Source organism: Gallinula chloropus, assembly GCF_964237585.1.
Source record: "Gallinula chloropus genome assembly, chromosome: 1".
NCBI lineage: Eukaryota > Metazoa > Chordata > Aves > Gruiformes > Rallidae > Gallinula > Gallinula chloropus.
The window spans coordinates 85,523,753-85,550,329 of NC_140085.1; the positions used below are offsets into that span (position 1 = coordinate 85,523,753).

The 26,577-nt window shown below is 46.9% G+C and overlaps 2 protein-coding genes across 2 annotated transcripts; both read right to left on the reverse strand.

Annotated features, from left to right (window-relative positions):
- TAPBPL (TAP binding protein like) lies at positions 1 to 4,206 on the reverse strand (the record flags this gene model as incomplete). The annotated part of the gene is made up of 6 exons (XM_084273660.1): positions 1 to 107; positions 805 to 1,128; positions 1,304 to 1,645; positions 2,100 to 2,384; positions 3,596 to 3,844; positions 4,158 to 4,206. The coding sequence occupies 6 exons, from the start codon at positions 4,204 to 4,206 to the stop codon at positions 1 to 3; spliced, it is 1,356 nt and encodes a 451-aa protein (XP_084129786.1).
- Positions 4,207 to 11,817: 7,611 nt separating this feature from the next.
- On the reverse strand, positions 11,818 to 24,305 carry FBXO40 (F-box protein 40). The gene is made up of 3 exons (XM_084278665.1): positions 24,219 to 24,305; positions 15,227 to 17,125; positions 11,818 to 12,200 (listed from the first exon to the last, which is right to left on the reverse strand). Exons 1-3 carry the CDS (start codon positions 24,225 to 24,227, stop codon positions 12,003 to 12,005), a joined length of 2,106 nt encoding a protein of 701 aa, XP_084134791.1. The 5' UTR covers positions 24,228 to 24,305; the 3' UTR covers positions 11,818 to 12,002.
- Between the last annotated feature and the right edge of the window lie 2,272 nt (positions 24,306 to 26,577).

Here is a 26,577-nt window from a genome sequence, read left to right on the forward strand (position 1 = left end):
TCAGTATTTTAAACTCCTACCTGCTCTTCTGAGCACAATGAAGAGGACAACGATGAAAAGGATGGTAGCAATGAAACCCCCAACCAGTCCTTCCAATCCTGTTTGCTCTGCAGAGTAAGAGAAGGATCAGTGGTGTTAGGTTGGCTGGAGAAGCTGAACAGACAGTGAGTTGCCACAGCTAAACGAGCTCCCCCAGTAACTGACCATGTGTGTGGTCTTGTCAGGTACACAGATGTGACATGACACATATGAGCTAAAGCCACACAGACCCGGGGCCAGTTATACTGGCTGGACTGTTGTGTTGTAACTTGTTAAGCTGCAGTATTGCTTGCTTTTCCTTGCTGGGCCAGGAGCCGCCATGGGAGCAGTCTGCCATCGGCAAGGGCAGTGAGAACCCCAACAGCTCCAATGGGGCTGGAAAGCATTTTTGGCCATAATTCCTGAGCAGCATCAGTCTCTAGCTGATGTCTCTAACTCATTGGGGCACAATGAGTTAGAGACATCAGCATGTCTCATCCAGCTGTGCCTCTAACTCATTGGGGCACAGCTGTTTTCTTGTGCCTGTCCAGCAGTGTCCAGCCCATGTGCTACCTTTTGTTCTACTGCTCCACTTGTGGTCATAAAATCTCACTTTCTCTGAAGGAAATTAGATATTTGCTCCCCAAAAGCTTTGGGGAGTGAAATAGAAGCTGAGGAAATGAAACTAAACGGGAAGAGCAGGATAGAGAGGGTGTGGTGGGTAGATGAGGTGGGAGGAGGTTTGGGTAGGATGAAGAACTCGCCCCTTTCTTCCCTGACACTTACCTGGTGCCTTGAGATGGGCGCTTACAGAAATGGGCTCAGCCAGGGCCACATGTGAAACATGGCAGCTGTAGGTAGCTGGAGCCTGTGCCGTGGCAGAGCTGATGCTGAGGTAGGAGGTGATGCTGTAGGTGCCATCTTGGCCTTGCCGATGGCTGGAGAAATGTACATTTGAGAGTGGGATTTCTGCGTCATCTTCAGGAGTCTTCTGTGTCCAGCTCACCGAGACATCAAGGGGGTAATAGCCAACAATGCTGCACATTAGAGTAGTTTTCACATCTCTCTCTAATGACACCACTGCTGGAATAACGTGAACTCTTGGAGGCTCTGGAAGAGATAAACAGACCTTTTGTTAGCAGAGTACAGAAGTCCCCATCTACCAGAGAGAGAAGAGACACTTTTGACAATGGGTATTAGGAGTGATGGGGTAAGGGTGCAGGAGAAAGTTTCAGTGCCTGGGAACATGGGACTCTTGATGCACCCAGACATTTTCTTTCCTCACCGACCACATGCAGCTGGATGATGTGCTGGGCCTGGTGCTGTGTGGTAGACACCAAACAGATGTACGTCCCTTCATCTCCCACGCTCACTCCTTGCAGTCTTAGTGATGCATCTCCACTCCCCAGCACCTCCTCCACATCCACATGGACTTTTGGCTGCACTGTTGGGCCTGTGCTCCCCACCTGGTACCAGAAGAGGCTATGGCCGCTGCCTTGGTGCTGCCTCCTCCACTGCAGCGAGGACAGTGAGGAGCTGGGAGCCAAGGCAAAGTGGCAGTCAAGGGTGACTGAGCTGCCAAGATGTGTGTGCACAGAAGTGTTGTGTGATGATGATTGAAATTCAACTGGAAACAAAAAACACAGGCAGGCAGAGAGTTAAATAGACGTGGTTAAAGAAGGGGCATCCTGGGGTGGGAAGGGCTGGCAGTGAACTCCCCACCCCAAGGAAGAGGCCGCATAGGCACCCTATTCAATGCCCTGGGGGCTATGTGGACTGAAGAGCTAGAGGAAGCCAGTCTGGTGGGGTTAGTGGGGCGGGAAGAGAGGTGGATGCCAAATGCATGTCATGGTCTGCAAGGCGCTTGTTATCTTCTGGGACTGGGACATGGGAAACAGAGGAGGCGGGGCAGAAGGGGGGCAGGGGTGGGGAAATATGCACAACCCCTTTTTTGCTAAGCACCAATTCACAGCAGCCCTCAGGTCCTGATGCGAGGTGGGGCATGGGACTATTGAGGAGGCAGGTTGCCCTCCTCCTCATGTCCCTCAGTGCTGTGGGGGCACCCTGGGCCAGCTGGTCACCTGTGGTCAGGACTGTCCCTTTCTTCCTCATAGGGATCCTCAGCTTTGGGTGCAGTGTTGCATCCTGCTCCACCTTCTCCTCCTGGCTGCCGCAGTGGGGGCTTCTGAGCACCAGAGCGATACTGATCCCACCAGAGAGTTGCAGGGTGGCCATGAACCAGGAGGTATGGCAAGGCCCCTCGTCACCCAGCTGGGAGCTGTACAGGGAGATTTCGCAGTTCACCTCCTCGCCATCACAGTCCGCATGCAGCAGGGACTCCGCGTGTGGGATGGATACTGACTGGGCTGTGGGGTTAGAGGAAGAGGTTTAGCCATCTAAATCCAAAAGGAAAAGTGCAACGTGATGGGAGTCATTATTTTGGAGGAGCATCATGTGCTGCAGGGTGCAGTCAGAGCCCACGAATGCCAGACTAGGCTTAATAGATGAAAGCCTGCAAAGAGGAGAGGTTTGTCACGACTGTCTTATGTCCCTCAGCCTGTTGGCTGTATTTTTTTTCGATAGATTGCATAGAGTTCACCCAGGGCAAAGGAAGCTATTAGGGAAGGAGAATGAACAGATGCCCTTTTGCTGCGTACGTCCAGTGTATGCGTACACCCAGCAAGCTGTGTATGTGAGATGCCCAGAAAAGACTTGTAATGTTTATCCATTTTAGGCCTGGATCCAGAAAGAAAGGGGATAGTGAAGCATGCCAGAGAAGGAAAGAAAGGGTGGCAAGAGGGCAGGAGTGGCTGCATGTAATGGATTCGTGCTGTATGGGTGCCTTTGATCACAGCATGGGCTTAAATAAAGACATAAGCATTCTAGTGACCTGTGCAGTTTCCACAGACATCACTGGCGATTACCTCGGAGTCTGCAATGCTTGGCAGTAGCCTGCTTGAACTCACCCATGCCCAGTCCAGCCATCCCACTTGAAAGAGGACTTGGACCTGAGCTAGTAGCTCCTGTGGGGCCTTCAGCTTCCTCTCTGAAAACGCCTCAGAGCCTCGAATGCACTTGCATGCTTTAGCATGCGCTCACAGATAAGCACCACAGGCAGAGAACAAAGGCCACAAAGCAAGGGGAGCAGAGCCCGGACTGCAGGCCAGCATCCGTGGGTGAAGTCAGGAGAGCCGAGCCGTACACTGCTAGCTGCCTAAGACAGCTCCACTTCATGTACCATGATGCTTCCTGCTAGCAAAAATCACCTGCATGGCCGCAGATGTGAACACTCTCTACGGGTGCAATGATACCACACAGTGGGATAACTCCTGAGTGGTTTTTGGCAAAGTATTTCCCAAGAAACGAGCAATCTAGGACAGCCCCAGTAAGAGAAGAGGTGCCCCACTGGGTTTGCTGACTTCTTCCCCAAAAGTTCCTTTCTGAGAGTCTCAGTGAATTCAGCAAAACACGGGAAACTTCTGCGACTGTTCAAAAACCTCCTAAACCCAGTAAAAGCCAAATCCTGTAGAACCCCGGGGCGCGTTAAGGGGTGCAGCACCTCAGCTCCCCCACTCACCTGAGGCTTCAAAGACAATGGGAGAAGAGGAGTCGGGGTTTTCCTCCGGGCCTTTGTACTCGGCGATGTCATCCAGGTTCCCGTCATCCCTGACGCTGACACCCCTCAGCACGAGGGTGGCGGGGTGCTCGGAGGGCGATCTGCCCAGGGCGCGAGGCAAGGTCCCGGCAGCTTCTTCCACGTAGGAGCAGCCCAGGGGGATATCCACGCTGCGAAACCGGGGCACTGGTGCTGGAGCGTTCGCTGGCCCTTGAGGGAGGGAAAAGAGCCGGCTGAACGCGTGGAGACCGCGGGAAACGAGGGTGCGCGAGTTTCTTCGCGGTGGGGGCGGGGAGTGGGTGGGTGGTTTAAAAAACCGGGAGGCTGGGGGCTGGCTGCACTTCGCTGCTCCCCAGCCCTGCTGACGGCGGACCCCCCTCGCCCTGCACACACCCCCACCCCCGCACCTTCCCCGCCCCAGCAACAGCATTCACCTTTAGGAACGCCCCAATTCTCACGAGGAGACCTTCAGTGAAGGCGTTAAGGGAGATACGAGCGCAGAGGAAGCCCCCGCCCCACTCACCCGACGCCAGGGCCAGCAGGACCCCGCACAGCACCAGCCCCCCGGCCATGCTGCCCCGCCAAGCGAACCCGCCCGCGGCTGCCGGGAGCAGCGCGGTGCCCCGGTCCTTCCGGCGGCAGCAGCAGCAGCAGCAGCAGCACCTCGCTCCTCCTTTCGCTTTCGGTCTGGCGAAGCGGGGCGCGGGGGGGAACCCCCAACCCCGAGCCAACTTTCAGCCCTCTAACTTGCTTTGCCGAGCGCAGGGAACCGGGGGCGGCGGGGAAGCAGCGGCGCAGTCCACCGGGGTGGAGGGGCACCCCCAAAACTGCGGCTGGGGGGCTTTTGCCTGGTCCCATTTAAGGTCGGTATCGTACCAGCCTCTCCCACCGTGCTTCCGCTCGCAAGCTCATCTCCTCCGGACCTGCTGAGCAGCCTCCGAGGGCTGTCCCATCCCTGTGCACTTGCTTTCCAGAAGACTATCTTGACGAGAAACTTGGGGGTTGAAGCTAGTTTCTTTTTCATTTATTATTATTTGTTTCTCCCCGGATCCTCCTTGAACTGCACAGCAGCCAGCTTGCTCTTCAGCAGCATGGCCGGACCCCGAGGCTGACAGCCTGTGGTGCCACTGCCAGCTGCTAAGTCAGCTCTGACTTTGTGGGGAAAAGAACATCATGGGAAGAAATCAGGCTGCAAGAGAGGGAATGGATGAGCTCCAGTGGTATTTTAATCGCTGCCTTTCCCCCCATCTTTCAGATATGCAGAGAGAAAATGGCTGCTTCTCTGCTGGCCTGTTCCTCTCTCCGCGGCCTTGCCAGCCCGGACACAACTCACTGTTGCTGCAGCCTGTTGCATCACACACACCTACTGACACGCCTCATGAGTCCCTGCATCACCCTTCAATCTGAGATGCGCTCACCTCTGCTCCCCTCACCCTACGTGTTATTATTCAGCATTATCTGTGCTCTCAGAGGGCACCCACACATCCTCATCAGCCAACAACACTGAGCATAAGCATACATGCACCTCCCTCACCACACAGCACCCTACTTAGGCAAGGCTCCCTTCTCTGGTGTGTTTTTATACCTGCTCCAGTGGGCCCACAACTGCATTTCAGCAGATTTGCCCATTAGCTGTTTATTGAGAGGAGCTGGGGGTGGTCTGCAGCCTGTGCTGTGGCTGTGAAGCAAGTTGTGGATTGCTGCCTGTGGAGAGGCTCCAACACAGCAGTTGTGATGACAGCCTTTGTTTGGCAGCACAGTAAGTCACTATTGAATGTTCTCTGTAACCAAACTCCTCCAGGTGGCTGATAAAGTCAGGACTCTTCCATTCCCCAGAGCTGCGAGCCGTTGCATGCTGATCAGCGTGGCTAAAGGGGACAGCTCTAGTAAAAAGTTGTGCAATTTACTAAGTTAGTAAATATAACTTTACTGCACAGGTATCATGTTCAGGAGAGCCATTCAGTAGTGCTGCAGTGGCTGGGAGAGCGCTGTGTATCTGTTTTCCTTTGCAGGGAGATGAAAAACAGTTAAATAAGTATGTGATGACAGATAAGGAGCTATCGATGGGCAGTGGCCTAGACAAGGAGGGGAAAGAATATAGCACTTGTGATGAGAGAAGCAGCAGCAGAGAATACCAGTAGCCAAAGGGCTCTCTAGTTTGTCTAAGAGGGGCGGGTGAGCCCAGGGAGGCAGATGCCTGTGTACTTCAGGGGAATCAGAGCAGTGGTGGGTGGGAGGAAACCTGCTGAGGTCTGTGATCCAACCTCTGGCTCCAGCAGATGGTGGTGATTTTGATCAACCGAGTCTAGAAACCCTACAAGAGTGGAGATACAGCCACCATCCTGGGTACCCCTGCCAGTCCTGCATTACCTTTCTGGTAAAAAATAAAATCATTCCTGAAGTTCAGCCCGACCCTCTCAAACTTCAGCTTGTTGCTGCTGCCCCTTGTTATATGGCCTGCTACTATTGAGAATATTTTGGCTCCATTGCCTTTGTAACTGCCTTCCAGATATTGGTAGGAAAGAAACGTGAGCAACTAATATGGGATGTAAACATCAGCATTTATAAATACCTCAGGGGTGGGTGTCTAAAGGAAGGGGCCAGATGCTTCTCAGCAGGGCCCAGTGACAGGACAAGGGGCAATGGGAAGTTCCATCTCCATATGAGAAAATACTTCTTTACTGAGGGTGACAGAGCCCTGGCACGGGCTGCCTGGAGAGGTTCTGGAGTCTCCTCTGGAGATATTCAAAACCTGCCTGGATATGTTCCTGTGCAGCTTGCTCTAGGTGACCCTGCTTGGCAGGGGCATTGGACTAGGTATCTCTAGAGGTCCCTTCCAACCCCTATGAATCTGTAAATCTGTAAACTAGCTATCGTGCAAGTAGCAGAAATATGGTATAATAACAATCATTGCTGGCATTAAAATAGTCTCTTCAGGACTGATAGAAAGGAAGATAAATATAAGTGTATTAGCATTGCATGAATGATGTCATAGGTCGTTTAGGTGAAACTCAGACAATTAAGAGTCTTTTCTCTGGTGCAGCTTCAAGTCAGCTGCAAACCTCTCAAGCTGGTAACTGCACATGCAGGGAGAGAGCTAATATTAAAGGAGATAAATCCCAATGAGAACTATACTGCCATGGGATAATTAGCTTCAGAGTTATGGCCCAGAGAATAATCTCTGATAATCATAATGGGCTTTAGGCCTATAATTCTCAATATGAAAGATTACAAACTTCTTCACAATCCATTGCTGGACCTACAAAAGATCATTGGCTGTAAATAGCAATTAAGTCATAGAGCAGGTGGTCACAGAAAATAAATTTGGAGTGTGTGATCATGATTTCCTTACGTAAAACTTAAGTGGGAAGCTAAATAAGGACTAGGGAAGCAAAATATTTATAGGCCTGTATTGTACACGAAGGTTCCATTTCAAAAGAAAGAAAACAATTGAGAAGTTAAGGAAACGCTTGAACATGGACAGTAGTGGTAAGGAACCTGGGTGTGAAAGAAGCCCAGAATTTCTGCACAGTGGCTGCAGAACCAAAAAATACCCCTCTGTGGCTACCTGATTGAACAGCCACAAGGTTATTAAAACAGGTGAAGAGTAAGGAGAGGGGCTGGCAAAGAAAACTTTTCTTCAAATGTTTGTAGCTGTAATGCAAGGTCAATGTGGAAAATGGATTTTTAAAAGAAGTGAAAGGTTTTTCATGTAAGTCAACAACTGAACTAGGAGGAGAAAGCGGCTATGCAAAGAAGATGGGGTCAAAGTAATAAAAATGAAATTGTTGCTGCTTGTTGTGGTTCAGCCCCAGCCAGCAGCTGAGCACCACACAGCCGCTTGCTCACAGCCCCCCTTCCCCAGCGGGGTGGGGAGGAGAATGGGGAGACAGAGGCAAACCTCTGGGATGAGGACAGTTTGCTGGCACAGCACAAGGAGAGGGGAACAACAGCCACCGCAAGAAGACTTGTATCAGAATGTACAAAACTGGTGATACACAGTGCAGTTCCTTATAAAAGAACTGTACAACTCAGACTGCATGCTCCAGACCCCTCGCAAAGCCAGGGTGTCCTGGATCCATGTGTCCTGGAGCTCTGGAGCGATGCCACCCCTCCCCAGCTAGCCTCCCCCACAGCATGATATCATATGGTACTGAATAACCCCTTCCCTTAGTTTGGGTCACCTGTCCTGGCTGTGTCCCATCCCAGCTTCTGGTGAAAATTAACCCTATCCTAGCTGCACCCAGGGCAGGATACACAGCCTCAGTCTTCAACCAGGAAAACTACACGGGAGAGTGGAGCAGAGGAAAGGAGTGTAGTGAGTATGAGGGTATGGGAATTGCCACATCTGCTTTGAAAATGAATCAAATCTCAATGGGATGAAACAAAGGAAACAAGATAAAACCTGGATTTTGTTAGATTTTTAAAACCATAATAATTTTATTCTTAAGAAAGCAACAAAGAGTTAGAGAATTCTGAAAAAATAACAAGCACTGTTCAGATAAACTTCGCCTTATTTGTGCTCACTCAGTTTTCGGAGTTGGAGGCTTGGGAAGTAATTTCTCCCTCCAATCTGGACATACAGTACTTGTCAGTGCCTGCCCTTTCACCACTTAAGAATTATCCTCTGCCCTGTGTTACTCTATAACACTGATTGGAAATTTTCAGACCCTTCCTCAAGAAGCAGCATTTGTCCAGAAGGTCTGCTGTTGGCAGTAACTGATGAACATACAGGAATACCAAAATCTGTGAGACTCTATGGTTTTACTGTGGCCTCTCAGCTCATGTGTCAACAATCCACAGGCCAAATCCTTTAACCCAGAGGAGAGGCTGTGCCACAGAGAGAGGTCCACTGTATAAAATGCAATTCAAAACAAAGACTACGTTTCCCTGAGTTCACCAGGCTCATCCAAGTATCTTACTTTGTCAATCATAACTAAGCAAAATAAAATAAACTCTCCATTCCCCTTATGTCTCTGGTCTCCTAGATGTCACTCCTATTCTCCTAGTGTCTGTTGAGCTGAACTGTTTCCTCCTAAACTATTTGCAGCCACATCACCTCTTCCACATCCCTCTTCCCTTCGCTCCTGTACCCTTTTACCCCTCTCTGCTTGCCTCTCCCCAATGACAACTACAGTCAGACAGGTCTGCTCTGCCCAATCCCATTACCTTTCTTGTTTTCCATCCTTCTGGTCTCTTGTCCAGACCATCTTGCCCCGCTCTGATCCCTCTGATTTCCACCATGCTGTCATTTTATTTCTCTTTCTTCTACTGAGAGGAAGTGCCACAAAACACGTCAGCCCAGAGCATGTGGAGTGTTGCTTTTGTCCTTCATGAGACTTGTGGGCAGCACAAACGGGATCAAATTTAGAAAGGGTTTTTGACTTTCCATTGGTCGACTTATGAGCTTAAACTAGGAGTCCAAGCCAAACCACAGCCTCTTCTCACCTTTTAAACAACCCAGTGTTGTGCTTGCCCAGATAGACAGGGCAAGGAAAATTTGGATCCTTGTAGCTCCCCACAACGTCCGCTGACTGCTGATGAGCAGGACCATCAGCGCTGAGCTATCTTGGCATGCATCCTATGATTAATTAAGCTGCATCCTACACCAGCCCACAGCTCCCCATTAGTGTTAAATGCCAGATAAAGTAAGCAGTGGCTATGAGCAGACATCGCCAGGCAGGTATGCACCGGCGTGAGGGCGATCTCCACTTCCCGCTGCAGCTTTCCCTCTGTCGGGGTCGGGTTAACCAGCCTAACCGGGAGATGACTGCGGGTTTTCGGCTTCCACTGTATATGCTTAAGGTTACTTAACCAAATTTACAGCTTACAGAAGTATACCTATATATTGACAGAGGCAATATATATCGTTGTCTGTGGTTTAACAGCCTGTGTTGCTCCAGCAGACCTTACAGCAGCGCCAGAAGAAAAATGATTCAGACTCCAAGATGTTGCATGTACAGCCCAGCTGGGTCCAAGAGGGAGAGGCTGCTATGTTCCTGTCTCTGACCCGCACCCCAAACCACCACATTTGCAAAGGTCGCATCCTTCCTGTAGTCTGATTCCGGCACCTCCTGCACAGGGAAGAAGCAGGATCAGTGGTAATGAGGCTGGAACTGACATCATGTGATCTCCGGGAGCCTGGAGGTACAGGAACAAAACCCTCTGGCACTGACAGAAGGAGGCCAGAAGCGGTGCCAGTGCTGCTGGCGTAAAGGTGAAACAAGTCCCAATTCATAGATCACATAAGCCACAATTTCAGGGCAGCTACACCAGTTTACAGCAGCCAAGGGGCTGATCAGATGAGAGGTGGTTGACATGTTCAACTTTTTCATGGTCTCTTATACCAGCCTTGAACACTGACTTACTCTTAGACCCTATTATTTAAGCATCTCTTTTTCCCTCCCCTCCCCAGATTATCCTTAATTTTGAGGTCTATTTTTAAGTACCCAGTATAGATACTGGCACCCAATTTTTGGACATACATTTGCAGCTACCATGGTGTGCAGATACAATTGGGTGCTCAGCATCTTTCAGAATCAGGTATGCGACGGATGAGGTACTGATGTAGAGACCAGCCTAAGAAGCCTGGTTGTATGTTCTCACCTCTGTCAACTTCCCAGAGTAAAACAGAGTGATAGTACTGGGCAACTTGTATGGGATATTTTGAGAACAGGTGAGCTTTTGAAATCAACTTTGAAGGATGGTTAGTTTAGTTTTGGCCAGTGGCTTAAGCCATGGGATGAAGGATCAGAACACCCAGCTTTAACTGCTCCTGGCTTCCTGGGTTCATATGCTCGTTTGCTCCACATAATGCTGGGATGCTAATTGTTGTGTTTTCCACAGGACACCTGCAGAGACGAGTTTACATTCTCATGTGTAAAGCATTATGAGATGCCCCAGAAAGGATCTCTGGGGACAGAAAATGGAATAGCATTAAAACAAAAAATAAATAGATGTAACTGCTGCTACTCCTGCTCCTGGGACCAAGCCACCATTCCCACAGCTCAGATGATATGCTCCTGAAGGTGTTTGTCTAGAGAAGAAAAAACATCCTCATATGGTTAAAAATCTCACAGGGACCACTTAGGCTGCAGTTGCAGACAGGTACGAGCTGCACCCAGCATGGCTTCAGTCACTATGCAATTAATGCCTTCGATTACCCAAGTTTTCAGCTCAGGTTCATCAGCAACCTTTACTGGCAAGAGAGGGTTCCTTCTTTGCACAGCCACCTCATTCCAAATCTGCACCAAGACCAAGTGTGGCAAGTGCTCATCCACCCAGGCAAGTTTTCAGCTGGCCAACAAAGGCATGGAAAGCAGTGGTCCAGGCCAGCAGATGTCTGCCCTCCAGGCAAGGTTCTCCTGCTCAGTTCTGGTTTTAAATTAGTGTACTTATTAAAAAATAAACCAAATCCTAATCACTCCCCTGCTCTGTAAAAAAAAAATAATTAAAGAGATTCTTATACTCCAACTCACTTAACTGAAGCAAACATTACCCATACTATCACTAAATGGGTTGCTGAATGTCATGTCTTTTACAGAAAAGAATAGTATTTCTTTGACATTTTGTTTACAGTCACTTAAAATTACAATTTGCAATTTACAACTGCAAAACAGAGTGGGCAAGGCATTCTACAAATGACTTCAAATATCCTTTGATGGCTTTAATGGATTTGAAAATAGAACAGAGAAACTTGTTGACTGAAAAATACAAAAAAAAGCCAGTTGAGCCCCTAAAACTTGCTACTTGATTATTTCTAACAAAGAGCAAGTTTATTTGCTTTGGCTTGTTTTGAGTGCTCAGCTTTAGGCTTGTGCTCAACTAGGCATGCTTGCCTGAACTGAGGCCTTAAATGATGATCTGTGGCTGCACAGGCATTCTAATTAATTCACTTAATTTTGGGACATCCTTTTATTTTTCCCACATCTCAGAACAGGTTAGCAGTCCCTAGGTCTGACAGGCATCTACCTGTGCTCCTCGAGCTTGGCTTTCCAGCCAAAACTAAAGTGTCTCAGACCTAGCTCTTGCTTCTCTCAGGGACATGGTACAAGAGCAACAGCCTGCCTTCAAGGCTGCCAAGGTGTTATTTTCAAACAAGATCCTCATTGCTTTCTTCAGGATGCTGCATTAATTGGAACTGAAACATAACCCTAAAGCACACGGTATCAGTGAGCAGTGGATGAAGTTTTAACAGTTAAATTAATGCAGGGAAATAAAAAAAAACAAAAGAAAAAGCTGCAGGATGTGACAAACACAGACAGACAGAAGCCCAAAGGAGAGTTGGAAGCAACAATCTTTACACCCAAATTCCCAAATCTTCTTTTGAAGGGCCCTGAAAGGAGCGTGGCAGAGGGGGAGCAGCAGTTCAGACCCTGCGCCTGAATGTAGAAACCAAAGTCTTTTGAGTCTGCTCGCGGGACTCAGTCATGCCTGTCAGCAGCACCGGGTCCGTCTTGCGCTCCACCTGGTAGAAGGGACACTCCTTCAGGTGCTCTGACATGCACGCGACGTCACTACGCTGCCACTTGTTCACTCTGGAGAACAGGCTGCTGAACTGCCAGACCTGTATATATGGGAAAGGGGAGAGAAATTGGGGAGAAAGTGTCAATATGCTTACAGTGGGCATGCGTTCCTTCTACTGGAGAGGCTGGTGAGCGTCTGGTAGTGCGGGGCTGGCGTAACGAGTGAAAACGGGCTCTGTATTGTTAAGCACCTCATGCTTGCTGGTTTTTCTGGGTTAGGCATCACCTGCCAATTTTTAACGGGCAAGTTTTCTTCTGCAGCTTTTGGTGCTGATCGGGTGCGGGGCATGAGGAAATCCAGGATACCTGACCCACAGAAAACTCCATCACATGCGCAGTGCGATCCAAGATGTTTATAAAGCAGAGTGACTGCAGCATATTTGTGTGATGTGTATCTCAAAGAGACCTGACTTCCTAAAGATCTTCCAAAGCATCTATCTGCAACTTCAAATTAATTAACATTACGACACTGTTGTTACTCACCCCACCCTAGAACAAGCCTCGAAAATCTAAGGTTAAAGTTATTCCTAGAGGATTTCCAAGCTTGAAGAAAAAGGAAATGTGCATTTAAAATGTTCTGATTCTGTTTGCAGTGACACCATGTACTGTTTAGTAATTTATTAGCATGTAGTGGTAAGGCTGTGATTAAGTCACTTTAATATTTGCAACATACCATTAAATCAAAGATAATTTTTAAAGTTGTAGTAGATTTCTTCTCCCTAAAAATGTTTCTTCCCATAGAAGAAAGACAGTATGTGGGTTTGCTATGCTTAAGATTACCTGACCCTGTCAGCTAATTACCCTGTCAGGTAATCTAAGTTACTATATGTCCTAACTTATCATAGCTATTATATGTAATGTAATGTAATATAATATACAGCATAATATAGCTATAGTCAAGAAATTCAGACTAATTACAAACAGGATGTTTTCAAGCAGAGCCTGTGCACTGGAAACACGATTCCTGTGTGGTCAGTGCAGAGAGCTAACATAAAAAGGGTTAGATGGTCCTTAAATTCAGTGCTGTTGGTTTGAAATTGCCCCACAATAACTGAAGTTAATTGCTACATGATTGCTCAGCTGGAATTTCTTCCTTTTACTGAAAGAAGCCACATCCTCCGGTAAATTATTTCAGTGGCTAATTCTTGTTTTGGATTGGGCTAATTCAACTTGCAGCCATCAAACTTGTTCCACTTATTTTGAATTCACCACACGTCATGTTTTCTCTCAAAAGAGAGCACTTTCTCTTAATGAAGAGTCATAAACTGCTAAGCCCCTATTTGATAAGAATAAATGGGGTGGAAATCTTCATGGTTCTGTTTGAAAGCCAGGTTCCTTAGATCACTTCTGAGTGTCCTCCCTTGATCTCTAAATGATTTGTCCCTAGATCTCTGTCTTCCCTGTGTACTCATGCTGGAGTCTCTTGTGTGACTCTTCCAAACAGTTTTGTGTTAGAGCAGCTGCAAGGCTGTCAGCTAGGAAAAAAATCAACTACAATGATTTTTGTTCAACTGGAAGTTAGACTGCTCTGTGCTTACGTGTTTCTGTCAGGCTATCTAATCTCAAAACCAGGTCTGGTTTTATTCAACATACTCATCAATGACCTGGATGAGGGCACAGCAGGTTTCTGATGAAACAGAACTGGGATGGGTGCCCAACACACCAGAATGTATTGCCATGCAGCAAGATCTGGACAGGCTGGAGAGTTGCGCGGAGAGGAACCTAATGAAGTTCAACAAGGGCAAGTACAGGGTCCTACACCAAGTGAGGAATAACCTCACCCACACTGAGGTTAGGGGTTTACCTGGAAGTTCTGCTGGACAATGAGCTCTCCAAGAGCCAGCAATGTGACCTCATAGCTAAGAACACCAATGGTATCCTGGGGTGCACTAAGAACATCGTGGCCAGCGGGTCGAGGAAGGTAATCCTCCTCCTCTACTCTGACCTGGTGAGGCCTCATCTGGAGTGTTGCATCCAGTTCTGTGCTCCCCAGTTCAAGAAAGACTGGGAACTACTAGAGAGAGTCCAGTGGAGAGCTAGAAGTATGATGAGAGGATTGGAGCATCTCTCCTGTGAGGAAAAGCTGAGAGAGCTGTGTCTCTTTAGCCTGAAGAAGAGAAGACTGAGAGGAGATCTCATCTATGCTTACAAATATCTAAAGGGCAGATGTCAAGAGGATGGGCCCAGACTCTTTTCAGTGGTGCCCAGTGGCAGGACAAGGGGCAATGGGCACAAACTGGAACATAGGAAGTTCCATCTCAACATGAGGAAAAACTTCAGTAGTTGAGGGTGGCCATGCATTGGCACAGGCTGCCCACAGGGACTGTGGAGTGTCCTCTGGAGATATACAAAACCTGCCTGGACGTGATCATGTGCAACCTGCTCTAGGTGATCCTGCTTTTAGCAGGGGATTTGAACTAGGTGATCTCCAGAGGTCACTTCCAACCCCTACCATTCTGTGATTCTGTGAAAGAGCCCATAAGGGTGGTAATTTTCCAGCACAAACACTGGGAGATCAGCTTTGCAGAAGGTGGCTTCCCATCCCCATGCTGCTCCCTCAGGTGCTCACAACACAATGAGTCAGACACTCGTGGCAATGCTAGAACTACTAACCATGAAAGCCCACATGATGTGAATGCCTGAGCTCCTTTCACAGCCACATCTCCTTGTTTTTTACCTTTTTGGTGTTTTAAAGCATGTCAAGTTTTTGACATACCCTAGATCAGCTTGTAAAGAAAAAAAATTATGAGCTTCAAGTTCTTCAAAAATCCATGTGTAACCTTTAAACATCAGGAGCTCTCAGTTCCCAGTGCCTAAAAATAGTGCACATGCAAACAGGTACCCAAGACAAGCTCGGATGAGGACTTTCAGCTAGTCAGAAGATGTCTGTTCACATCTTCCTACCTTTGCATTTTACAGCCTTGACCCTTGGCGACTGTGGTGCAAATTCACAACCTCAGGAACCTTCCCCACATATGCATGCTCATATACAGCATCCTCTGCTATGCTTGTGTTTTATCTGGAGAGCGCCCACGGCTGTCTTTTCCCCCGTGTCCCGCTCACTTGCCTTTTTGCGAGCTTTCCACGACGTACCGCCATGGGAATATCGTTTTTTCTCCCAGACAAGCAGGACCATTCCCCGCTCCTGAAGAAGGGTGGCACAGATGTCCCTCATCAGCACTGACACTTGCGATAGCTGAGATAAACTGAAGCTGTCCAGGAACCCCGCAATGTACTTGATCAGTTCCACTGGGAGGCTGCTCAGTGAGTCCTTATTTCTCCCCCTGTTAGCCTCTGTGGAACTGCACTTCCCTGATTCGGCAAGGATAGTGTCCACCTCTGGTTTAATAGCAAATGTCTTGAGAGGCTGGCTGTATATAACCTTGGCCTTAAGTCCATCGGGGCGGAAGTGATTTTGAACAAAAGTACATCCCAGGTAGGCCAGTGGGCAGCGATGCTGGAACCATCCATCCAGACATGACTGGATATCAGCGTGCACATTCTTGAAGTGGGATGGGAATTCGTCCCTCCTGAAGAAATGACTGCAAGTGAATGTGAAAGCTGAACTGCTTTTGTTGTGTCTTCTGGTTACACACTCCGTGTGGAGCTCCACGTGGAGTTCTGGTGGGCTCTCTTCATCCAGAATATCTGCTAGAACTGCACTGGAGGAGAAAGGCTCCAGAGGAAAGCTGTACGTCTGTGTGGCAAAATCCACAAAGAGTCCGTCAATGCCCCTTGCTTCAGAGATCTCATGGCCTTTCAACTCTTTTTCCAGTGCACACAGCAGGGTGGCTTCAACTATATTTGTCGTAGGTAGTTCTTCTAGGTTTATACCCAATTCTGAGGTATCTACCGACTTGTCTGAAGTTGGTACCTTGTGGCCCAGTGCATCCCCTAGTCGTGCTCTTTTGCCACAGTAACTAACTGGCACTTTGAAGGTGTAGACAGTCTTCACCTCTTGAGCTTCCAAGTTCCCATAGACAAAGTCTTTTTCCTTGGGAGTGCAAGCAGCTAGCTGGCCAAAGCGGATGAGCATTCCCCCATGATGTACCAGATACATGTTGTAATCACCGACACCAACTTCCTTCTTCAGCCTCTCCAGGACCCCTTCTTGCCAGGGAGCCAGTCCTGTCATTTCTGTATTTAGTGCTGCCTGTTCAGGCTTTTGGTCCTTTGCCTCTTCTGCATTGTCAGGTACTTCCTTTGCCTTCTCTGTGGAGCTGGCAGCATGAGGGGCTGACACTGTTTTCTTGGAAGCCTCCTCCGTCTTTTGTCCGGCGCTGGCTGCTGAGCCCGTTACCTTGCAAGCCAGAAGCTCTTTGCTGAACATGTTCTCCCAGGTTTTGTAACTCCCCAGATCCATTCCCTCTTTGTCCTTTGCCAGACTTTCACGCTCATGTTGGCTGAGCTCTGACAACTGGTCATCAACCTCTCGGGAAGCATAGGCTCCTCCCCCCACAGCACCTTCTTCCCCACCCATGGCTTCATCCATTAGCTCTTGCACTTCATCCTTTCTCCTCCACTCTGGAAACAAGTCAGCTATTTTCAAAGTCCTGAAAAGTATCTTCTGGTCTCTGAGAGCCAGGGCTGTGTCCAGATACTCTTCGTTCAAGGTCTCCTTCATAATGTTCTTGTGGAGGGTTGTGTCTGAGTCCACATTCGGCCAGCGATTCCACTCCATCGAGCAGCAGACAACGCTGGCTGGACAGACCTGGAGGTGTTTCGCCAGCTTAAAGCGGGCCATGGAAAAAGGGCAGCCATAGGCTGAGTTGAGGCAGGAGACCTGCTCTAGGGGACAAAGCAATTGGTGCTCCTCCTCCTTGCACATGTGGAAGGTGGCCCCACAGTGTAAGCGGCAGCTGATCACCAAGCAGGAGACGGAGGGCTCAAATGGTGCACGACAGTGCCGGCTGAAACATCTCTCACAGTGTCTGTGCTGCCCGGGGGGAGCTTTCTGAGCCTGGTGCTGTGTAGCAAAGACAAGAAGACAAGGATTATTGCCTGAAGGAGCAAGGATGGACGTAGACCCTCCCTGCCTGTGCTTGGTTTCTACACATTAGGTGCTCACATGCACTTCTAGTGGGAATAAGGCTGTGGGCAAACAATTGCCAGCTCCACACAGCTACGTATCAGCGCTGATCCTCATGGTACAGCACGGCCTGATAGCAGCACAGCTATAGATAAGCTCCTTACTCGTTAGCTCAGCAGAGGCAGCCAGGATTTGGGAGCAAGGTCTTTTCTGTCTCAATATATACACTGGATCTATCTATACCAAGGTGCTGAAATCAAGACTGTGAGAGGCACAGCGAAGGAGCTTCCCACTTCCTCAATGCTGCTTGAATAGGAAAGATGTCATTCCTTTCCCCTCTTTAGAGAAATTAGTCGGTCTTGCCCAAAAAGTACCTTCTGTTGCTCTCTCCAGCAGGAAGAGGACTATCTCCATTATTCTGTTTCCCAGCATGGTAACCAGCCTGGGTAAAGGCTGCCTGTTTTCCTCTGTTTTCCTCATCTACCCTTACACTCCGAGTTGATGCCTCCTTATTGTGGAGAAGAGACTTTCCTCAAGCAGCTATATTTGCTACATCCAGTTTCAGGTGTCAAAACCTCGGATAAGGTGATGCTTTGATGTGCATTTTGGAGAGAAGCCCCAGAGTGCAGTGGAGGCATGTTACAAGGTTAGACACAGTTAAATCCATTTTCTCTCATGTTTTTTATACAAACTGCCGTTCACTTTTCTTCCTCTTGCTGTCACCAGTGAATGCAGAGTAGAAAGAAAGAAGAGGAGGGCAGGTTTGGTTTACCTTTTCCTCAGCTCAGCACCATGGTGTGCAGTTAGGACAGGAGGGAAGCAACAAAGGTTTAACCTCAACAGAGCTTTTCCCTTCCTGCGATGGAGCACGGGAGAGGTCAGCTGTGAACATGCCTTTTAGAGGGTGCCTCTTTGAGAAAGGATCTGGTTTTGTTCCTTTGGGATTTATTTTAGAGCACTATCTTACAAAACCTGCTCACCATTGCTCTACTTTTTCAGTTCATCCCGTGTACTTCTGACTAGTCAGTGTCAAACACTGCCTGGAAATGAACAGGTGATCCTGAGCTCATCATATTTTAGATTTAGACTATGAAGGTGTTAGTGACACAACAAGGGGCCAGAAAATTGGAAGAAAGGTCCCAGGCAGAAAGTAATAAACCAGTCTCCATTTAGTAAATTCATCTGCTACCAGGCAGCTCCATGAATTCAACATTTTGCAGCCAACAGACTGGATTAAAAGAACAAGTTGAATATGCCAAAACAAATGTTTTAGAAATTTCAACTAGTTTTATTATATAAACAGGCTAAATGTTTTCTTAAGGAAGCCATTTCAGTTCTCACATTTCCATATTAATGGGGTTTCAAAATATATATGCATATAAATTTTTCCTCTACTCCTCTTAAGGCCTTTCATATAAAGAGGAAATAAAATTTTCCTGAGGTCCAACAACAAAACGCAGAAGTACGACAACATGATGTATGAAGATCCTTATATGAAAAGTTATTGCTACCAGGTTGCTGGCTTTGTGTCAGAACGAACCACTGATCTGCTTTGCTTTCATTGTTATGTTTTTGTTCCTTCCCAGTAAGTCAATTTAATCAGTTTAGTTAGCAAAATTAATGCATTTAAGAGGCCTTCTTCCAAAAGTTCTCAACTGCCCTTGCTCGTAGTATCTCTACCCTTGCAATATTTCCAGGAAATAGCTGTTAATCCTTCCCAAAAATGGGAAAACAGAAGTGCAGAGTCCAACAGCAAGTAAATGGAGACAGTGATTAGCATGAGACATGCCTTCTGTTGTAAACAATATCTGAACATAAGAAATGACATTCTGCATCAGACCAGTGGCTCACCCAACCCAGCAGTCTTCTTCAACAATGTCTGTACAAGATGCTGTTTTGGGGAAACATGCAGGATCTCCTCCCTACACAGTTGTTGGACTAGAAAACCAGAGGCTGCACAGTCACTACTTGGAGCTGCTTCTCTGGGGACCTTCAACTGGTGTCACTAACCTGGCCCAAGGCAGAGCAGCTGCAAGCAGAACCCCCCCCAACCTTGGACTTTCTGTTCTTTGCTGTAGAGGTTGTGTTCCAGCTTGGTTCACCCTACTACAAATCTTTGTAGAAGGGAAAAAGCTATTGATAAGGAGGAACTGTAGTTCTGTTTCCCACCAAGTCTTCCCAGCATACTTTCTCTGCAGTAGGAACTACCCAGCAGAATCTCATTTGGCTCTTGGAAAAAATATACATGATTAGTAAAACAATTTAGATTTTGGTTGGTTGTTTTTTGGGGTTTCTTTTTTCTTTTTTTCTTTTTCCTAACTAAATACAGTAGTATAATTTACCTAGGTGTGACTGCTTTTGCAACCCCAGGCTTAAGTACACAAGCCCAGAGGAGAGCTGTGCTGTAGAGGAAGCAGGCTCAGGCTCCAGGGGTAGAGCTGCTGCATGAAGCTGCTCCCCATCTCTTTCTTGAGGCACTCTCACTTTTTCACCCTGGCAACACGAGTCATGAACAACCCAGAGAAGAAAAGATGCCTGGGAAGGCAATGCTGGTGAGTCCTGCACAGGGGCAACACCGAGGTGCTGGTCAGGGTGGCTCCAGTCAGATCCAGCACTAAATACATGTGGTTTTAGGGTGGTATCCATCCTGCTTTAGGCTGTTTAGTTACATATACTTTTATGAAGCTCGGAGAAGCAGGAGATACAGATGGATTTATTTCACATTGGCATCATCCTTGCTGCTCTCATTCTTGTAGCATTTTGCTGCAAATATAATATCTAAAAATAGTCCCAACTATGACTTGCATAAGGTCAGAGGAAGGCTGGGTACATTACACTGCAATAAAAACATGAATGTGTGAACAATACTTTCCACTGCAAAACCAACTCTTGGAGAGAAATAACTGATAAATAAAAATAAATCTGAGGCACAGGCCTTATGGTTCTTCAGAAACAGAGAGATGGCTGACTGCAAAGTTTCTGGAGAGGAGCTTGCTTTCGCACTGCTGGATGCTGAAATGACCCCCATCCAAATCAAGTGTAGAGAAAGAAAAGACAAGCTTTGTTTATGAAAAATTGCTGTATCAGAGTGTTCAGATCCAGAATCAGTCATCATCATTATGCAGGTATCTTTTAGTTGAGTTTACCTCATCCCTAACTATTCTTTTCAGACAAATTATTTCCATGCCTGTTTTCTCACTATCAAGTCTGTGAAGCTAGAGGACAAGAAGAAGGGAATTTTTTTTTCATTTTTTCTGATATTTATCAGGGTTTGAATGCTGCTTCCATCCTGACATACCAGTAGTCAGGAGCTCTGTATTTTGCTGTTGATCTAGGTAGCTCTGTGTTTTAGTTGATGGTATTGTTCTCAGTACACAAACTACAACTTGCAGAACTCAGAGCAGAAAAGTTTACAAATTCTTGCCTCTCTAAGTTTGATACGTGACATCTAGAGACAGGTGGCACACAGATAAGTCAGGTGAGGAAACATTTCTCTAAGCATGCACACTACCTGTTTCCCTGCAACTTGCTGGGTTAGGAAAAAAAATCAAACCAGAAATGCTTACATGAATCTTGTTCAAGCTACTGTGGAAAGAAAGGATGGAAAATACAGTTCACAGTCTGTCCACTTCAGTAAATCTTTATTTTTAGCCTGTCATGATGGCAAATCAAGTAAGGTTTAAAAATATACATCTGCTATTTTAACTGCAGATATGCCTGATTCTGGAGCAGATCTGTTTAGTGACAATAACTTACATTTTATAAACAAATTATAATTTATTTTCAGTAAATATATATTTAAGTGAGTTGCAGTCAATGAGCCAAAACAATACCACTGTTTTCTTATCTGGTATTTGCTGTATGTGACTGATCTTATGACATACTAGTGACATATCTAAGCTCTTCTCGCAGAATCAAGGGACACCTCCCACTCTAAAGAACCATCAGGAAGCCCAGACAATTACCTTAAAGAGTGCCTCTGAGATGAGATTGCAAAAAACCATAAAACAATCATTCTAAGATTTACAACACGATAAGGAGCCCTTAAAAAAAATCTCAGAAAAGCTTGCATCCAAATGCTGGAGCCAAGAATGTTAAAGTTACATATGATGTTACAACGGGAAAATATTTTCAAGGAATGTGAATACTTTTGGTGAAGTTTATAGGGCAGATGATAGGAGATATTCTCTATTCCTTTTAATCCTTGTTACCCAGTATATGGTGTTTATCTTATTTTTACTATACTATTTAAATACTGACATGAATACAGAGTTTTTAACTTCCTTATGGGGTTTTTCAATGTATTTACTATCTTAGTATCTGAGGGGGTTCAAAACCAATGATGAATTTATCTCTGCAGTACTAGAGGTGCACGTGAGGCTAAAAGATACTATTACTTTTATTTGGCAGACACAGAATGAAAGTGCAGAAAGATGAAAATAAATAGAATTAAATGTAATCTTCATATAAATAAAGCAAAAGATATACATTAAGTGTGGAGATACAGGGGTTCTGATGTTTCACTTGCAGTTGCATGCCGCCTGCTCAAAAGCCCTGGCAGAGCCAGAAGAAGAATCATATTTTCTAAGTGTGTAGAGAGTTTCTTCTCTTTTCATGCAGTGCTCTTCCTCCATCACTAGATACATAACAACCTCAGCATGAAATCAGGCTTGGGTCTCCTTCAGCTACACAGTTATAATTATTTCTTGGAGCTGAGGAAGAAAGGGCTGCACCATTGGAAACGGTGCCAAGATGCATTGGTACGTGATTCTTGGGAGCACAGATTTTCTAAAGCCCTTTCCTTTGACAGAAAAATAAAAAGAAATCCAAGAATGTCACCACCTCAAATTGTGGTGACCCCCCCCAAACGCCCTATGCCTTGACACCTGCTTGCAGGGACAGCGACAGCTTGAGTGACCGCCTTGGCGTTAGCCATAGCGGGTCACCGGCCTTCGTGGCGCACCTGCTCTTCGGCTGCCATTCAGACTGATCTCCCATACGCCGTGCCAGTCGTGCTTTACGTGAGTTGGGCAGTGAATGTGGTGCAGCCCAGGGCAGTTGGAGGATTAAAGGTGTAGATGAAACCTGCCCTGATAACACAAATACATGCCTAGCAAGCATGTGCAAGGCACAGAGGCTCAGACCTCGAACAGGTCTATTTGGGTTTTACAGGGGCACTTCAAGTCCAGAACAATCCTTCTGGTGAGCCTCAAATTCCCAGCATAAGACATGCAGAGTCGAAAGTGTTTCTGTGAGACAATTGACCTGTTAGGTAAGTCCAAAGATGGAAGGATGAGGATATAACAATTAAGGAGCTACTCCCTGTATTTTCTAGCTGGGCATCAGCTTTCCGAGACTATGCTGTTTCATGGCAGTAACCACTCACTGGTTCAGAGCTACTGAACAGGTCAGAATTGCTTTATGTGGAGAAAAATGACAGGGATAGAGTAGGCCCACAGTATAACACATCAGTCAAGCACATTCCTTGCTTTTCTTGCAGAGCACATGTGCTGCTCAGGTTTCCACAGCATCACATCAGCTTCTCTTCATCTCCCTAAACCTGGCCTGCAGGACTGCAAAGCTCAAGAGAAACTTGCACCATCAGACCTCCCCTCCCTTTGCCAGGTAAATCTGTGCTGCATGCATGCAGTAAAGAGGCACAGAAACTTGCTCGTGGCATTTTTGTCCAGGGAAACAAATTAGTGCTTTTATGGGAGGACTAGGGGAGAATTCAGAGCAGTGAGGCACAGGTAACACAGGGCACAAACCCCACACTGCAGTCCCTGCTATGAGACCTGGATCAGCAATATTTCTTGCTCCTCCCTTACTGGTGCGATGTAGCCATAGCTCACCTGAGGCAAACCCATCCAAAAATTCCAGGTGCTTAAGCGGTTGCCTGGGCTGGAGGCATGATGTGGGACAGCCCAGCAGCAGGATCTTGTGAAGGGTGTTTTGGGGAGTTGTGTGGGAGACAGGTGGGACAGGAAGAAGGGGGAGGCTGTGTGGCATGGAGCTGCTCTGCTGCTTGTCACACATGGGAGGGATCCCTGGGCTGTCCTTGGTAGAGGCACGGTCAGGCAAACCCTTGCTTTGCATCAAGAGCTGGTGAATGGGTTTGTTTTTGAGTTCAGCAAGTGCTTTAAAATAGCAGATTCCAGTTTATTTGCAGTTTGAGAAAAAAAGGGAAGGGCCCAAGCTGGTTGGTTTGGGGTTTTTTTTTTTGGATTGGGGTTTTCTTCACTGGGTTTCCCCCCATATCCAGCCTCCCCCCCCCTTTTCTCTGGGCTCAGTTTCTATTTTGTTCCCTGGGAACAATGTCATTAACATACCTTTCTGAAACTTTTTGAGATAATCAGGAGAATTATTTAAGTAAAATAAAAAAGAAACCCAGTCCAAGGCAGATGCCCAGCATAGACAATTTTAGGGCTATTGGTCAAGATCAAAATCATAGAACAAGAGAAAAGATTCCTGAATAAAAACTGCCAAGCAGCCACAACTCTAAATGGTATAGTGATTCCCATTTCCTCATCTTCTTAATCACTCTGGACTACTAGCATGCAGTTTGCAGTCTGAATCTACAAAACTCACCGAATTTTAAGTCCTAGCATTTTTGCCAGAAGACTGCTCTTGCCTCTCCTCTGTGCCTCACTGTATCTACTTACTTCTCTCAGAGTTTCTTGAAAATTACAGAAATTTAATTTTTTATTTCTTATCTGTCTTACTACTAAAGCTCCCATCTCAGAGTCTGCATTGTAGTTTTTTAAAACCTTGGATACAATGCTGCAAATTCACTCAACATATTATGGATGGGGTTTTTTTTTAGAGTAGCATATCACAGAAGCATTCACAGTTACCAGCTGCCTCTGTGTTACAGTGCCATTTAAGACATCTCATGTCTGATCATTCTAATTCATTTTAATCACTGAGGCTGTTTTGAAGACATCTTGATTTTCATAGCTCAAAACAGCAGCCATTGCATTGCAAAAAGTTTGACCACTAAAGACTCCCAGCTGTATTTACAAAGCCTTACCTTAATCATAGAGTCCCTGTGTGTGTATCAGACACTCGCTGTCCTGGTTGCGCTCAGCTGGTTTGAAGTGAGGTGGTGAGGGCAAACTGCAAGTAAAGAAAGAGTAGAGAATGGGAGGACACGGAGCAAGCCCAGGCAGAAACATCAAGCAGTTTTGGGATGTTAAAAATAAAACCCGCGCATGTGACCGTGTAGCTCAGCTTACAGAGCTGTGTCTTCCCATGGGTTTGTTAACACTGTCACTTCTGGAGCCAGGCTTCAGAGAGAAGGTGTGGGGCAGAAAGAATGATACCCCGTGCCTGCTGCAGGAGAGGAAAAGATCAAAGCCCTTACTGGAGCTCTGTATCAGGCCCCTGCTGCTCTCTGATGGCCGTTTGCACTTTATGACTCGACTCCCCTTGGTGCCCACACCACCTTGTAGTTTCTGCTGTTGTATTTGTCGCCGTGCCCCTGGCTCCCCTCCTCACCAGCTATAGCAGCTGGTGTGGGCAGTGATGATGGGTTTCTGATCTCTCTGGGCAGGGGTGGGCAGAAAGAGAGTGAGAATGGCCTGAGCAGCCAGGCAGCTCCCAGGGACCCCCAGGAGAGTCCCCAGCTCCAGCCCCCCCCACTGCACTGTGAAAAGGTCCCACCAGCCACTGGGAGGAAGCCTTAAGGGTGCAGCTCCTGGCATCACCCTTCCTCAGCCAAATCTGAGGGCAGCAGCAAAGGAAAGCAGTCCTGTTTTACTGACAGTGTGGACCCATTAAAGCATGTCATGGTGAGTTTCATGGTGAGTTTTATGGTGAGCATTTCATGCTCACAGGGAGTGTAGATGTATAAGTGCTACTACATGTCAGTGAGTTTCAGGGGTGCCGATGGGGCAGGCACTGCTTCTCATGGGTGCTTGCCCCATCTGGCTGCAGAGACAACTCTCGTGACCCTGCTGCTGTATGCAACTACTTTTTTGCCACCTCAGAAACACAGAACAACACCTTTTGGCTGAGGCAGTGGCAGCGTTGAGGTCCTAAGTCACGATGAACTTGTTGCTTTGTCTTATCTTTCTCTGTCCCTATCTGTGAGTCCCCAGTGACTCTCACAATTTGAAACAGTGCAGACAACTGTGTTTTCATTTTTAGGGCTGAACAAAATGTCAGCAGGTGACAACCAGGGCTTGCTGGTGCCAATTGTAATTTAGTAGTGCTAAATATGGTTAGCAGTCTGGCTCTGTGGCCTTTTTTAGAAAGGGCTGCATTATCGCGATACCTTTTCTGTCATCCCATTGCACTGGGGAAAACGGGCCAGCGGGAACGTGTTTACCCTGCCCACTTTCATCTCTCGACCCCAGTTCAGGGTCATTCTTCAGCCTTCAATATCGTCATTGTCTTTTTGCACTGTGGTTAAAAACATGCTGCTCGTGTCTCTCACTTTTATATAACCTAAAAATTTCTTCTCAAAATTCTGAATTACCGGTTTAGGAGCAAAGTCCCTCTAGCTGAATTAATACAGATGGCTAAGATACTTAGGGCTTCAGAAGTAGCTGTTGTTAGCAATGAAGCTACCTTCTGGCTTAATTTTACTGGCTCCTGATGTCAGCCTGGGTTTAGATCTCCGTGTTTCCAGACAGTCTGAACTCTGGTGCCACTTTTTAGTGCTTCCGTGTGTTGCTCAGTGATCACGCAGACCCAAACAGCCTGGACAGCCTCGTGTAACACAAGCCCCACAAGTTCTGCAAATCCTTACCTGCAGCTGACAGCTGCACTGCAAAAAGGCATCACCTGCCTTTTAGGGCAGGGTATCACAAGACACACGGAATGAATAGAGTACCTGAAAACGTGTATGTGGTGGAGGGAAGGGAGCACAAAAGCGACAGTGATGGGAGACAGGAATTCATCTGTGTACCTGTAGCACACATTAGCTCAGCTGTGCCTGAAACCAGACTCTCAGCAAAAACAGGAGGACTTGCAGATCCCCGCTGCTGACCTTACCTGTGCTAATTGGATTCAAGGTATCTCAGGAATGTACCAGTATCTGGTTACAATACTGTAACCAGACCCACTGCTGCAGTATAGATGTGCTTACTGGTAGGGTGTGAGGATCATGAAATCTCTGAAAGAAAAGTGTAACTGTTAGTTTTTGATGCATATGTTTTGGGGGAAAGCTGTTGCCTATCTGTTTTAATCTCTCAGTTGTCTGGAGATAAACTACATAGAAGCTGCATAGAAGCCCTATGAAATGTACCTATTTATGTGTATGTTATATGTGTATCTTCTTTGTATATGTATACATACATATATGTATACAAATATATGCATCTATCAGTATGGGTAAATCAGGCCAGACTTGGTAGCTAGAGAGAGGTGAGGCTACAGTAGCTCCA